General features: G+C 30.7%; 1 protein-coding gene across 1 annotated transcript in view; it reads right to left on the minus strand.

Moving 5' to 3' along the window:
* LOC145305662 (uncharacterized) overlaps window positions 1-14,751 on the minus strand; it is a 33,016-nt gene extending 18,265 nt beyond the window's left edge. The window contains exons 1-6 of the mRNA XM_080147367.1: window positions 14,656-14,751; window positions 13,966-14,020; window positions 7,209-7,289; window positions 6,042-6,122; window positions 5,523-5,608; window positions 3,810-3,867 (exon numbers count right to left, since the gene is read on the minus strand). Of these exons, the coding sequence (XP_080003493.1) occupies window positions 3,810-3,867; window positions 5,523-5,608; window positions 6,042-6,122; window positions 7,209-7,289; window positions 13,966-14,020; window positions 14,656-14,713 (419 nt within the window). The 5' untranslated portion in view covers window positions 14,714-14,751. The remainder of the gene's footprint in view (window positions 1-3,809; window positions 3,868-5,522; window positions 5,609-6,041; window positions 6,123-7,208; window positions 7,290-13,965; window positions 14,021-14,655) is intronic.
* Between the last annotated feature and the right edge of the window lie 1,531 nt (window positions 14,752-16,282).

Raw genomic sequence — 16,282 nt, forward strand, 5'->3', positions numbered from 1 at the left:
CTAAAAACAGCTGATTTAGTCAAAATTGTTCATTTTGGTAGGTTATTTGAAAATCATTACCGACTGAATCAATATTTTTCAAAACGGTTTTCAGATCTGTTATCAGAATTTCAATGCGGTTATTTTGATATGCAACATGCCTGTGTTTGAAGGAATTTTAATTTTTTGTTTTATAAGGGGGCAGGAACATTTTATACCCCCCGCGCGCCCGTTGTTTTTGGATTAAAAAACCTCTTTCAAGTTTCACTGGGTTTTATATTGGCCCAGTAACCCTTGCCAATGTCTACTTATGTGAAATTCTAAAATTGACCCACCCTAATGTTTATATTATGTCATGTCAGACTTATGGCATATAGTAGAAGACGCAGGAAATTCATTTTTATTATTAAACACTAACAAAAGCTGTATAACTCTGTTCATTCATTTTTCTATAATTTTACATATTCAACTTCATAAAGGCTATGGCCTCTCATAGACGTCCAAGGGAGGGGGGTAATGGGGCGATTACCCCCCCCAAATGAAGTTTTTTTCATTTTACCCCCCCCCCCCCCCATTTAAAATTTACCCCTACCCCCTTAAAAAAATTTTACCCCCCAAAAAAAAAAGCTTGGACGCCCCTGTGGCCTCTGTTTAGGATTTATCTTATTTAACACAATTATTTTGTCAATGGTGATTAATCCTTCTTATCATATATGCTGACTTTTTCCAACTATAATTTTTGTTTCCAGAAAAGCAGAAAGAAAAATTTGTACAAGAAATCAATATATAGAACTTATGTAGCTTGTAAAATTTACAATAAAGATCATACAGATTAAAAATATGTTATTGTAAACCTTGTCTTGGCATTTAAATATCTTATTTTATTAAATGTTTTACTCAATGTTATCTTTCATCATGTTAAAATAATATATATTCTAAAATTTTTGTAATAATATAGGAATTTCCCTTTTGTTCTTGAAGTATTAAGAGAAAATTAATGTGAAAGGAAAATAAAATGGCATTTTAAATAAACTTTTTAATCACCCCTATTTATTTATCTTCCAAACTGTACTTGAAATATTTGAAAAAATAGAATGAATAAGGGCTTCCATGTATACAATAACATAAAATCTTTCAATTTAGGATTAACATTTTAGAAATAACATTTTTAGAATTAATAGTGGTTTGATATTTTTTGTATTTTGGGTTCAAACTTATGCTGTGCGTATTGGTGCAAAAAATATGACGTAACAAAAAAAATTAGCCAATGAGAGTCCACTATAAATTTTACCATTGGTCAATAACGGCCTCTCATTGGCTAATTTTTTTGTTACGTCATATTTTTTGCACTAATACTCACAGCATCGTTCAAACTACAACAACTACAAAAAGCAAGAAGAGTGTCACTTAAAAAAGTGGAAAAATATTTCAACAATTTGCCAAACTATTCTGATTGATGTCATATTAGAAGGAAATAGGACACCAATTAGGATACTTCACCCAAAAGTTCTTAATTGGTTCATTTTTTAAGGAGAGACTTTTACAAGCTTCAACTACAATTATTGTTAATTCAAGAAATGAAAAGATTTGTTAGTTCTGCTATCCATGCCCCAGAGAATATTTCCTTTTATGAACAGTTTTTCTCAAGCTACAAATTAACTTTTGGCTAGTAGCTATTGTTTTCAAATTACTTTCATTTACAAAATTGCTGATTAGATTCCAGATGTAACCAAGAACTAAATTAATACAAAAAAAATATATAAAGATTCCTTGTTTTTGGGGGGCAATTCTTTGTAGTAACGACCTTTTCATCTGCCCCTAAATATTATTTTAGTTTTATTTTGCTTGTTGGTTATACCTTATTCCTGATTAAAATTTTCATTAATAACAACTGAAACTTTTATCATATAATCTTAAACCATTAAGAGAATTAAATGAACTTGAGAATTTGTACCTAAATTGTTTGTTTGCTATTTTGTATAACAACTTTTCCTATTGTGAAGGAGAAATAAGATATTAGGAGGAAGAAAGTGATAGATAGATAGATAGATAGATAGATAGATAGAGAGAGAGAGAGAGAGAGAGAGAGAGAGAGAGAGAGAGAGAGAGAGAGAGAGAGAGAGGGAGGGAGAGAAAGAGATAGAGAGAGAAAGAGGGAGAGAAAGAGATAGAGAGAGAGAAAGAGAGAGAGAGAGAAAGATTGAAAAAGAAGGAGTGAGAGAAATTGCTTTGAACTCCAAGAACCACGCAGATTAAATTTGAATTAAAGTCAAAGGATGTGTGTGTGTGTGGGTAGGTGTGTGTGTGTGTGTGTGTGTGAGTATAAGTGTGTCTTTAATTGTTTGTGTAATTATATTATGTGTATAATTGTATCACATTATGCAATATTTGATTTCCACAGCACAGCTTCTATATAATTAACTTTAGTAATATTTACAGCATACTAGAGACGTTAAGAATGTTACTTTAGTTGTAATTAGCAGCTAAGCTTTAGAGGCCTTTAGAGGGCTTTTGAGGGCCTGGGGCAAGCCGACCCCATCCCACCCTTCAATTGTAGTTTTGAAAAGAAAGAAAAATTGATTGGGTCATCTTTTTCCAGAGGCGATTTTTCTTTCCTCCCCAAAAATAGTTATAAACCTTCCTATGACCTTTGAGAAGCAAACTTGTAAAGGAGAACCATATCGGTTCAGTGGTGAGCGTGATCCTTTAGTACACAAAGACAGACACTCTGAGATTAGTTTACCTTATCATAAGGATTAGCAGTATGAGTAAATAACCATATCTTTTATAATTTTAAATTGACATGAATGTTGTATAACTTGATAAAATGTATGTAGAATATACGTGGATGACAGAGGAAAACTTGTCCATAATTTAGGTTGCTATTTCCTTTCTCATTAAATTGTCAAAGTATTTATCCAGTAGGAGAGGAGGGGATTTGGCAAAGCGAGGGAGGGGGTAAATCGTAATTTTTGCCCACTTCAAGGTTCATTTTATTAGAGTACATGATAATCTGGTGTATTCCATTCTTGTTAAATTAAATTAGCATAGAAAATGAAATTAAATGAAAGTATGATAGAAGAAAGGCTTTTGACTCTGTATACTATTGAATTTAAGATTAAGATTTAATAACTTTGATTATAATTATTTTCTGATGACAAAAAATTAATCAGTATTACTGTTGTATGATATTTGATGCTTTAACTTACGGTAGACATCTTGAGTTTTAATAATATCTTTATATTATGATTTTTTTTCTGATTTGAGGAAAGTATTTGATTCTTCACATTTTTACAAATATTTTGCAAAATAAAGATTTCTAATTTAAAGTATCAAATTATATTGAAATTTATTTAGAATTTTTTCTAAAAAAAACATGAAGAAATTTTGACAATTGAAAACTTGAGAGAGGAATCTCCCCAATATTAACAAGTTATTCCAGTCCCCAGGACAGTTATCTACATATATGGATATAAAAAGCATTTGATATTGTATTAAAATGAAAGCCAAAAAGTAGAAAAAATAATCTACACTTCTTCATCCCTTCAATCTTTGTTTGGTATCACCAAAGAATGTCATAATTACTACAGGATTTTTTAAAACTTATAGAGTAAAATAGAAAGTTATGAAACATATACAGCATGACCTCTAAGAAGATACTTTTTAATATATTCTAGTGGGGAAATGTTTAGAGGACATATGCTACTTTTGATGATATGTTAAGAAATAGGGGGGGGGGGGAACCTTATAAAGTAGAGGTCATGCTTTAAATAGATAGAAGGATAAATGAATTTAGATATATAGAGATAGATAGAAACATAGCTAGATACCTAATAAGTTTCTGTAAATCCCCAGAAGTAGCTCCAACCAAAAACTGCCAAGAAACACCTAAAATAATTATCATGATTGGTAATTATCAAACAAAAAGACAAACAAAAAGACCAACAAAAAGACAAACAAAAATAACCTTTCTACTTTAGTAAATAAGATAGGTTGACAAATAAAAATAAAATCATTTTATACTATAACTTTACTATATATTTATGTTTATGACAGGCCCTATTATTTAAAAAGATTACTCCCTATTATCAACAACTCTATTGTGCAAAAATAAGTCAAGTAAAGAAATAGGATGTTTGTTTTTTCTGTTTACAATCATTTTTTATGTTTTAGGCTATTTTTTTATTTTTATTATCTTCTTCTCTATTCCATTTTTTTAACATTTTTTGAAAAGTAGGTTTTAAAGACAAAATCATTCTTATCTAAGTTGTTAAAGACTAGAGAAAGTGGTTCTAAGATTTTTTGATACTATTTTATGACAGAAGGAAACTTGAGTCATTGGTGTTATATGTCTCAGTGTCATACTAGAGACGTTGAGAAAGATACTTGATGGTTTCTCTCATTGGTATTTCTTGACCATTAAACCACTCCCTTGCCAAAATTATTTTGCATTTTTTGGAGAAAAAATGAAATTCTATGGCAGGCTTTATTTCATATATTTAGAACCCCATCCCTGCAAGGAGCTATAACTGTGGGACTATTTTAATATTTACTCAACCTAACCCAACCCAAGATATGAATAAATTTGTTCGTTATTGTTCCAGGTGTAATAAGAGAGAAACCTCCATTTTTGTAGGGGGGCGAATTACTGTCATTTGTCAGGGGAATTTTCAATTTTAGTTGTATTAGGGTATACGAGAATCATTCACAATATCCACGTATTTTGTATCCATTATTGTCATATTATTATCAGTAACAATAAGTAATCCCTAGAACCGGAACTATTGTACTCAATATGTGTCTTTGGAACTGGGCTGAAAAGAACTATTGTACTCAATATGTGTCTTTGGAACTGGGCTGAAAAGAACTATTGTACTCAATATGTGTCTTTGGAACTGGGCTGAAAAGAACTATTGTACTCAATATGTGTCTTTGGAACTGGGCTGAAAAGAACTATTGTACTCAATATGTGTCTTTGGAACTGGGATGAAAAGAAATATTGTACTCAATATGTGTCTTTGGAACTGGACTGAAAAGAACTATTGTACTTGAAAATTGGTTCCTATTGATAAACTTATTGAGTTTTTATTACTCAATTATTTAGAGAAGTAGATAAATAGATAAAAGATGGATATGTAGAAAAAGGCAAAAAATATAGATTAGTTTAAAATAAAAAGAAAATAAATATCCCCTAAATTATCTATCTAACTCTATTTTTCCATCAAACAATTCTAAAGAAAAAAGATAAAATTAGCTAGTAATGTATTTATTACACTATTTATCCATCTCTATTTTTAATTTAACATTTAACTATATAACTATCAATATATCAATCTATTTTGATTTCCATCTATCTTTCTTAATATTTATCTCATCGTGGAGAGGTCTAGAACTTGAAGCGACATCAAACCTCTGAAGGTCATCTATCCATCCATCTATCTATACAGTATACATCCATCTATTCATCCAATCATCTATCAATCCAACAATCTATCTATCTTTCTATCTATATATCTATCCATCCATCTATCTATGAATTTAACCTGCAATAAGCCAACCAACGAGTTGAATAACTTCTAATTCCAGTGAAAGGGCGAACTGGGTAATTAAACCTTTGGGTGAGGCAATTCTAAAGAAAAATAGTATTTATTGTTAAAACTACCAGCGGTTAAGCCTAAAGGACACTTATGGTGCATAAAGGGGGAGGTTAAGTCACCTGCCCCTCTTGAGTGGGTAAAGGTACTCTGAAAAAAAAAACTCCCCTCAAACCATGTGATGGTTTAATTTAATGTAAAAGTTGACCTAATCGGTTCAGCTTAAGCGACAAGGGACAGGTATAAGGTATTACCAACAAGTGAAATAAATCTAAAATAATATTTGGGGGGCAAATTGAGAGGTCGTCAATTTTACTATGCGTTGACCCCCAACGACAGCTGAAACCATGTATAGGTTTCGTGATGTTTTTTCGAATTAATTTTGTTATTGGTATAAGCTGGGTAAGGGAGATCCTTCACTACAAACAGACATACATACAGACATCCTGGTTATGTCTCCAACTTTACCTGTCAAAAATAGCTGTATAGTTGACGGTAGAGAAGTCAATTGTTCTTGCAGTTAGGTCGTACCAATTAGCACTGCGGGCCCTAAAATATTGCATAATTAATTCCTGTTTTGTTGGCCCCAGGCACAGCCTCCTCCCCCCTCTGTTCATTAAAACAAGCTTTGTAGGTTGCTATCAAGGTTAGTACCAAGAATGATTAATATTGGTTTAAAGGAATGACATCATACAATACAAATGACCATTGATAGGCCAATTTTTATTTTGCCTTTGATCAATTACTATGTATACTGGCCTATCATCATAGAATAAGGAGGAATAGAAATGAAAACCCTAAATATTTCTGGGAAATTTGAAGGAATCTTTGACTTGCGAAGTAAAGACAATAATGATAAAGAACAAATCACAATGACTAGTTGGACAAAACTAGAAAAGTTTGATTTGTATCAACATCTAATATAAGAAACATAAGAGCGCAACTTAGTTTTATAATATAAATACTGAGACCAATATTTTTTTGTAAATTTTCTTACATAATTATTTTTTTAATGCTTAATATGCACATTAAATTCATTTTTAATCCATTGTGAATAGGGAAGAGGAAGCTGGATTCTTGGCTACATGGCTATTAGTAAATCATTGAAAAAGAAATTTATTTTGAATATTTTTTCTGAATAATTACTGAAATCATGTTATTTACTAACAGCCTTGTAGCCGTTTTGGTCTTTCAAAAGTTCCAATTTTACTTCAGGCTAGCCAGGCAGAATCTTCTACCTGGATTCTCTTCTATACTTTATCTTCTTTGCCTATCATTGGTCATTTGTATTGTATGACGTCATTTTTTATTAGTCACTATATTCTGTTTCTATATGGGCTATTAAAGAATACTTTCTGTCTGTCTAGATTTCATTAGCAAGCAAAGTAGGTTGATTACATTTTAAGTTTAATAGGATTAGATTTCAAAGGGAATGGGCACTAATTATTGTTCGCCCATTCCCTTTAATATATGTACAAATGAATACTTACTGCCTGGCTAGATTTAACCAGCTTAACTCCTCATACCCACCCAATTACAACTAAATTTTCAAGAATGATTAGGGTTTGAAGGGAATGGGCACTAATTATTATTTAACTATTTATTGACATCTATAAGGTATTTAACAATACTTACTGACTGGCTAGATTTGACCAGCTCAGCTCCTCATATCCACCAAAGTATGATGATTCCCCTTCATATGGCTCCTCAAAATATCTAAACATTATCAATTATTACTTACTATATTATCATTTGTTTATCATTAGTTGTTTCACCCCTTCAGGCATCTAGTGGCACTTAACGGAAAGGGGGGGGGGAGGGGTATGTCAACCCTCAAATTTCAATTTTAGTTTTTTATAAGCACAAAAAAAATATCAGAGGTGATTTCTCTCCCAAAATAATAATCAACCTTTCCGGACAAACATGCAGAAGTGTTTTACTGTAAAGGAAAATTATATAGGTCTAGCAGTTAGCAAGATCTGAAATTACACATATACGGACAAACATCCTGTTACTTTAATGTAAGGAATTGTTTGTCTGACATTTGTACAACAGATAACCCTTTTTAGCACAATCTTTAATTTCTTTGATAAATATCAACCCACTTTTAGATAAAAACAAGGATAATAACATCCATAATAACGAAGTCTTGAAACGGTAGGACAAACGAACGTTAACACTTTTAGAGTGTCAAAACCAAAAAAAAAACGGAATATAAATATATAAGATTAAACAAAATTGTAAGTAAATTTGTAGCAAGACTGCTTGAAAGCAAGATACTGTTTAAGATGAACTTACTTTTTTAGTACTTGATTATAGAGATGATTCGCTTATAACATCGCTTATGTAGTAATGGGAAACAGTATTCAAAAATCAGATGAAAAGGGTAATTATATCACATAAAAAAAGATTAAAAAGCAACATAATTTAAATTGACGTATGGACTTTATGGCAACGATACGTTTCTACGCTTCCTAAATCGTACCTAACTGTAATAGGAAACAGTAAAATATTAATCGATAATTAAGGACAACTAAGAAAAGAGCTAATCGGACAAACCGACTCTAATCATAGAAAAGCTGCGCTTTTAAAGATATAAATTTATAAATGTTCTTCATCTATATTATCTAAACAAGAGTTAAGTGGTGTACGCTTATCTGCCTTTTAGTTGACCATATACACAATAATATAAGTATGTCTGGCAGTCTGGCTGTCTGTCTGTCCTGAAGCCATTATTAGTTCTTTGTTTATTGTTAGATTTTTAAAAATTTAGGCTTCAAAATATTTTCATGAAGTGTCAAAATCTTAAAATAAAAAAAAATGATTACAAGATGTTCAAGGAATTTTAGTTTTCATACAGGTTTTAGGCTATTTGGTGTAAAGAAATATGGGATTTATTATTTAGTGACCTTCAACCCCCCCCTCCCCCCCCCAAAAAAAACATTGTTCTTTAACTCATCTCTTTGGACAAACTCTCTAGAGACTATAAGATGAAGTCTCTAGCTGCTAGGGGTGAAGACATTTTTGGATACAATTGTCCTTGTTGTTTCATTGACTAATGTGCAAGAATATAAAACATATACTTTGTAAACCTCTTCAACTTCACTTTGAAAATCTAATATTGTAAGGAGTTATATCAGAATAGCACCAATGGAACCCGGTATTAGTGTCTTAGAAATTATCTTAGTGACGTAAAAAAAATAGGATGTGTTGATACTACTAGGATTTTTAAGAATTGTTAATATAGGCCTGAAATCAAGATTTTTTGTGCTTTTAAAAAATATTAAAAATATTTCTAAAAATTCTACATTATTTTTGCTCACTTTTAAAAAACAAAATCAACTTTTTTTTATTTTTTTTTATAAAATTATCTTTCAAAATTGAAATAAGATCTATCAGCTGATATTGTACTTCTTACATAACTCAAGAGTTGACTTACAATGTGTAAATATTTTATAGATTATTTAGCAAAATAATAAAAAACCTATATGTAATTTCGTGATTAATAATTGGCTTAATCTTACATTAAACATTGAATGATTTTAAATAATTTTCAAATATTTGCTTTTATAATTATACTTATTGTATAAACACCTCATAAGTTAGCGCAAAATGCTATATATTTTATCACATATGAGCTATTTTTTAAGCCAGCTTTTTAGTCAAAATTTCAAACCAATAACAATTAAATCAAAAGATATTAGGTTAAAACTATATATAAACGAGAGTAAAGAAATAAGATATTGCTATCAACAACAACAAAAAAGGGTTTTGTCTAGTTTTTGGTAAAAATAACGCATATTTATCATTTTAAATTAAAGCTATCTTTTCAAGATTACATCTATAAATTCGTCTGTATTTTATAACTTATACCTGTTACCATGAAAAATCAATTGATTTTCCATAATAATTTTATTTTTATATTAAATTTAGAGACAGCTAATTTTTCTTTAAATATAATGAGATGTTTATCAGAAATTTTTAATTAAGCATAATAATGTATATATAAAAAAGACAATTACGAATAAAAACAAAACAATCAATTATTAGATTATTTATATCAATAAATTTAACGGAATTTGAACGTAATTGTTAAAAAAGCTAGCTTAAACAGTTTTGCCATTAAAAAATAACCTTCTTTATGAATGGTACATTCTAACAAGGGTAATGATATCCAGTAGAGCAACATATTTAACAAATATGTCTTTAAATAATCAGTCTATTTAACAAATATCTTTTTAAAATGCATAAGTTATATTACCTCTCACAAGATTGTTTAGTCCTTTGACACTGTACATAATTATTATTTGATTGATCTATCCGTAATTTTTATTCATATTCAATTTTATTGTTTGTATATAAATATTTAATACCTGTATTATAATACGGTTATTATTTTTTTTGCTATGTTTTTATAAAATAAATATCTAAGCAAATGTTACCAATTCTTATAATTATCTGGAATTGAAAAGAATTACTTTCATTCGGTTGCTAAAAAGAGGAGAAAAAGAAATGTATTGAGTCAGATAGTAGCCTTAACCTGTACAGCTTTACATTTATTTCATAGATAAATTGAAATTGAAATTAGATAAAATTATTAATTGATTTTAGATTATTAAACAAGACATGTTAGAATTATCCTATCAATTTCAAACTCTTCATGATGATTCCTATGACAGTTAGGTATAATTTAGAAAGCAACTCTATCATTGTTAACAGAAAGTCAGTACATCCATTTAAAACATGCTTTGTGTGTTTTTTGGCTGCTATTGAAGAAAGACAACTGAAATTTTAAGTGAAAAGGTCTTTTAAGAGGTGTTTTAATGTATTTTTTTTTACAGTAGCTTTTGATGGATTAGTTTAGGTTAGGTTAGGTGATTGCCTTGCAGGGTTAGGAAAATGGCCCCACATGGATAGAGCCCCCCCCCCCCCGTAGTGGCTAGAAATAGGATAAAATCTACTGTGAAAATACCAAGAAACGTCCCTTAAGAGGCATTGTCATGAAAGGGACTATACCCAAGATATATGTGCATCTACTTAACGACTTCCAAAATTTGAGGGTGCCCTCAAGTAATCACCCCTTCCCCCCCCCCCTGCATCTACTCTATACATTATTTTGTCTGTCTGACTGTCGGTCATGCTTAAAAAACCTTATTGTTGGAGAAATGTTATTTTCACGACTGCTTTTTTAGATAGCTAGCTGTAAGTTTTAGTCAAGATACCTTATATTTATACAGATCTGCTCCATATATTTATTGTCTGTCTGTCTGACAGATATACTTAAAAGGACAATTTAGTTTTAAAAGAAAAAAATTTTAAAAATGTTGGTGGTTTTTTTTCTAAGCGCGTGAGGGTGCAGGTACACTATCCTAAAATAGTTAAAAACCTTCCCATGACCTATGACCTATGTCCCTGCAAAGGAGAAGCATATTAGTTAGGAAGATCCTTCCATATAAATAGACACATACACACAAACATTCTTTTACTTTGATATAAGGATTAGCATTTTGTTACTGTATCCTATTACTAGCGGCTACGCCTTAGAGGCCTCTTGGGGCACTTGAGGAGGAGAGAGTCCAATTTAATAAACAATTTATTTTTCTAGATTTTAAAAGAAAAAGACAAACAAACAAACAAAGAGACAGACAAACAGACATCCTGTTACTTTATTATATCCTATTATATAAATTAGTAAGCTAAGCTTTTTTTGACTGTAGCAACGGATCTTGTTAACCGCTGAACCTAAAGGGTTCTTCTTTACAGTGAAGCTTATTATAGGTATAGAGAAGTTTATAACTATTTAGGAAGAGGGCTCTCCACTCTCCAAAAAAAATAACACCTAGAAAAAAAGTACCATCTCCGCAATTTTACTTCTTTGTTTTAAAACTTAAATTGAAAATTGGAAGAATGAACTTTCCCCCTTACCACCCTAAAAGCTTCTAGTGATGTTACTGCTAGTGATAATATATTATAGTTTATATCAACATAATATGCGGATTTTAAGAAAAATTTAATCAAATATGCGGACTTTTTTCAACCTTTTTTTGACAACATTTATTAGACATATTAGAATTATACTATTGATTTCAAATTTTGCACGGAAGTATGTCCTTTTACTGTATGCTATATTTACGCAATTTTGCAACAAATTTATGTGCAATTTCATTTAGACTTCAAAATTAATATTCTGCTTATTAAGTTCTGACTCTCTAGCTATTGTGCGTTTGTTCTACCTTCTGATTTTTGTGCTTCGTTTTTATGGATGTTGTCATCCTTGTCTAGAAAATACAAATTAATTAATCTATGGTAGAAAGTACAGAGAGTATAAATTATTTCCTACATTTTCTTTATCAATTATCAATTATCAATCACCTCTATTATCCATCTCTTTTTTAGGGGTTACCTTTCCCACCTCCCCTCTAATCCCTCGTTTTTAGTTACGTCACTAAGATAATTTCTAAGACACTAATACCGGGTTCCACCAATGCAATGTTTTAAAAATTTATGTAACAAGGATAACAACATCCAAAAAAGCAAAGCTCTGAAACGGTAGGACAAACAATATGAATGTATTAGTTATAACAAGATTGTGCATAAATTTGTTGCAAAACTGTTAAATACAGGATACTGTTAAAAGGACATACTTACTTTTTTTAAGAGTTGACTATAGAGATGCTTTGCTTATAACATTGTAATAATGTTGTCCTAGGAATCATTATTTTAAAAACCAGATATATAGCATAAATATATCACATAATAAATGTTTGTTCAAATCAATTATTAAGTCCCCTAATAGTCTGGAACCGACATGTATAGAAAGTGGCATAATTACCAGAGACATTAAGACTTGCAATGCCTTCGCCCAAAAACGGGTATAAAGCTTAACATGTTCTTTTTATTGACTATTGTTTTTTAGATCATATAAAAGAGAATAGACATTAAAAATGTGTACCTTTTTGTGGTTTGTATTTTGTAATGTATTGGTCATAAAACAGGCCTAAGCTAAATTAAATTGATTAAGACCAATTTAAAGTAAGATATCTCTAATGGGAATAGACATAAAATATATGAAGTATCTAAAATATAAGAGATTGCCTAGAAAAAGTCACAATTCATAATACAATGTACATTTGCTTGTGAAATGTATTGGCTTTAAAACAGGCCTAACTAACCTAAAGTGTCTCCTCTTTTTGTGAATATTCTTTAAGACCAATATAAAGTTAAATATCCTAAGGTATTAGACATTAAAATTAATATATAATTTGGATAAATAAATGTTTGAGGTGATGCCTTGGCCTAAAACAGTCTTACCGGACCTAAATTTTCTCTTTTTTTGTGAATCTTATTTAAGACAGGGAGGGAGGGGATATTGGACTGTCTATTTCACTAGCCTCCATTTTTTTATGATAAAGTTTATTATTCGTTGGCCCATCAACAATTGTAATCAATAGAAGGGGTAATTTTATAGATCATCGTTGGGGAGGTACATCAATTTATCGGCCATTGTCTAATCCCTGTATTTAAGACCAATATAAAGTAAGATATCTAAATTCCCATCACATCTAACTTGCCAAGACTATCATCACACACACACACACACACACACACATACTACCATACACACACACACACACACATATAAATGCTAAAAATATACATACTAAAAAAATATATTTTGGGGGGAAAATTAAGTTACCCTAACCTCTTAGTTTTGTTTATTTCTGAACCAAATGTTGCTTAAAAAATGCGTAATTACATAGCCTAAGGTTGTAAAGACAAACAACCTTTCTATTGCAGATTTTTGTCAGGGAATCCGTAATTGTGCATGGTAATGAGCTGCGCCTGTTTTGGATTAAGGCTTTTATATTCCCCTAATTAACTTTTTGTTGAGCAATTGAAATAGCAGCAGTAGTAAAAAAAATTTACGTCTTTTGTTATGACGCGGTGTTCGAATGATATTCGAACCTATCACCTAAACAACTCCCATTTAGGTTAGAACTCCGCAGTTTTTAAGCTTCTTGAAGAATCTCAAAACATGTTATTTTTTCCAAAAAATAAAATTCAATTGTCCATAAAATATGAGTAAAAGCATAATAAACCAGGTAGGTAGGGGACATTACACTAGTCTCCAACGTTTTATGATAACCTTATCTTATTCGTTGCATTAGCCTAACAACTTTGCTAACTTTTATTGAATTATGATTGGTTGGTTCATTAAATTTAATGTTCAAAAGTTTCAACCCCTAATTAAAATCAAAAGGTGTATCATCATTGGGGATGTTCATCAATTTCTCTGCCATTGTCTTATTCCTTAAGATTCCTAACAATAAACTCTTTTTCAGAGAAAATCTAATTATGAAATAGCAAAGCAACTCTATACAAAATGTCCTACCTGTAGACCTGATTTGATAGAGAGCTGTTGGAATGCACCACGTTGAATGATTCGCCTGACAATCCAAGATATTAATTTTTATTAGTTGTAATAACTAACCTAACCTAACTGGCCAATAAAGACATTTTTTGTAATAGCAAAGCTACTCTATAACTCACTTTGTCCGTCTGTCCATCCTTAAAAATTGTATGGGAAGAACGTGAATATCTTTGTTGCTATTTAAGATAGACGACTGAAATTTTTGGTGAAGATTCCCTGTACGATTAAGCATCTGAACCGTCAGTCATGGTATTAAAATTCTATACGAAATTTATTAAAAAAGATTAATGATGCAAATTTCTTTATTATTTTTCTTGGTTCATCTACTCTAAATATATGTTAGGTCCGTACGTCCGCCCGTTAAAATAAACTTAAAACCAATAGTTATGATCATAAATTAACTAAAGGACGTTAAAGGAGAGTTAAAAAACACTTTTTTTTGAGGGGGGGGGGAGGTAATACCACCCCCAAAACTGATGATACATTAACATAAAAATTATCCCACTTTTCAGATTTTTTACTCTACTGCACCCTTCCAAAAAAAAACTTGGACGTCCTTAAATTAACTAATGATTTTTTACATTAAATATTACTGTATAATAGTTCTCTATACTGTTTTTTGTTCTTTTATTTATAATTTTAATATCTTGCCTTTGACTATAAAACACGAAAGACACAACAAAATGCTAAATTTTATAATATTCCACATTTTTAGAATTTTCTTATGTTTATCACTTCGAAGATCTGAAGTCTATAAAAGTTGATGTTATATAAACGACAGTTTTCCATGGATAGTAAAATAGAAAATAATAGAATCACCAGATATGCTGGCCTCAGGGACAAATGCATGGGCCAATAAACAAAAAAAAATCTTATAATTTTTTATTCATTTTTTTATGCAAAATTTTCTATAAATAACTACTTTTACCCTATTGGGAGGGTTTAATAACATTCCACTCACCTTATTTTATTTTTTAAGTCAAGGAGGGGGTAATTTTATCTTTTAAGTTATTATTGCGGATAAATTGATGTACATCCCAGATGATGATACACAAAATTACCCCTTATGTATAATACAATTAATGGTTGAATCGTTTGGACACTCAACTTAATAAACCAACCAATCAAAGTCCCAAAGTTGATTAGTCAACGAGTACGAAAATATTATTGTAAAACATTGGGGACTAGTGTAATAAATATGTTATGACCGGTCCCTTTCGGCCTGCCAAAAATCAAGTATTATGATTATAAAAACAATGTATAGATTATGTACAGACAAAATGAACTATAGAATAGTTTCGTAACTAAAAATTGAACTTATTGAATAAAATATTGATTAAAAAATACACAAGCAAAAAGATACATGAACGTATGGGGACACATGTAGCCCCCAAGACAACCAACTCTTAACTGACCCCTATACCAAGTTGAGTAAACTAAAAACTGAAATTTAAATATTAGGGTCACCTTGTTGTGTATTAACAATATTAAACTTGTATGCAGAAGCAAAGCTTACATATAATTTGATTTTTCTGTTTGGCGTCTGTACGTTTTTTGTTCAATTTCAAGACGCGCGTTTTGGAACGATAATCGTACTATAGACAGCTTTCCGCGGATATTGAATTAAATATTATAAGATATAAATCAGTTTAGTTAGCCCTAATGGGCCGAAGGTCTTGGTTAACAAAAAAATTTATTATCCGTAAAAAAAATTCTATACATGATCTTTCAGTATGGCTGAGAACAGGTTCTAATCCAGAGCGGATATCAATCGGTTCCGAAGCAATACTGGAAATTAATCAAAGTGGTAAAATTTTAAAATTATCAATGGCAGAATAGAACTATTTTCCTACCCCTCAAATCAAGCTTAAAATCATTGGGGGGGGGGGGAGAAGATTGTATTATTCCTATTGTCCTGCCCCTCTCAAAAAGTGTCAGAATCTATTATCTTCAAATAAAAATCTCTGTAATGCATGGTAGATTAATTTTCTTAATGCTGCGCCACTTATAAAATTGTAGATGGTGTCATCCTTGTTTTTGTATTTAAGGGATTACTTATGCTCTGCTGAATTTCAAGAACTTTAGGCATATTAGGAAAATTAGGCAGATAGATATATAGATAGATTAATATATTTATGTCTATATATAATACAAAGTAGAACGATGTCTGTTTGTTAGTCTGTGTGTCTGTATCGAAGGATCTCGCCAACTGCTGAACTGATCGGGTTCTTCTTAGCAGGGTATATTCTCATAGGTCCCGGGAAGGTTTTTTAACTAT

Source organism: Acartia tonsa, chromosome 14 (genome assembly GCF_053477335.1).
Source record: "Acartia tonsa isolate MP-2025a chromosome 14, ASM5347733v1, whole genome shotgun sequence".
In the NCBI taxonomy this organism is placed as follows: domain Eukaryota; kingdom Metazoa; phylum Arthropoda; class Copepoda; order Calanoida; family Acartiidae; genus Acartia; species Acartia tonsa.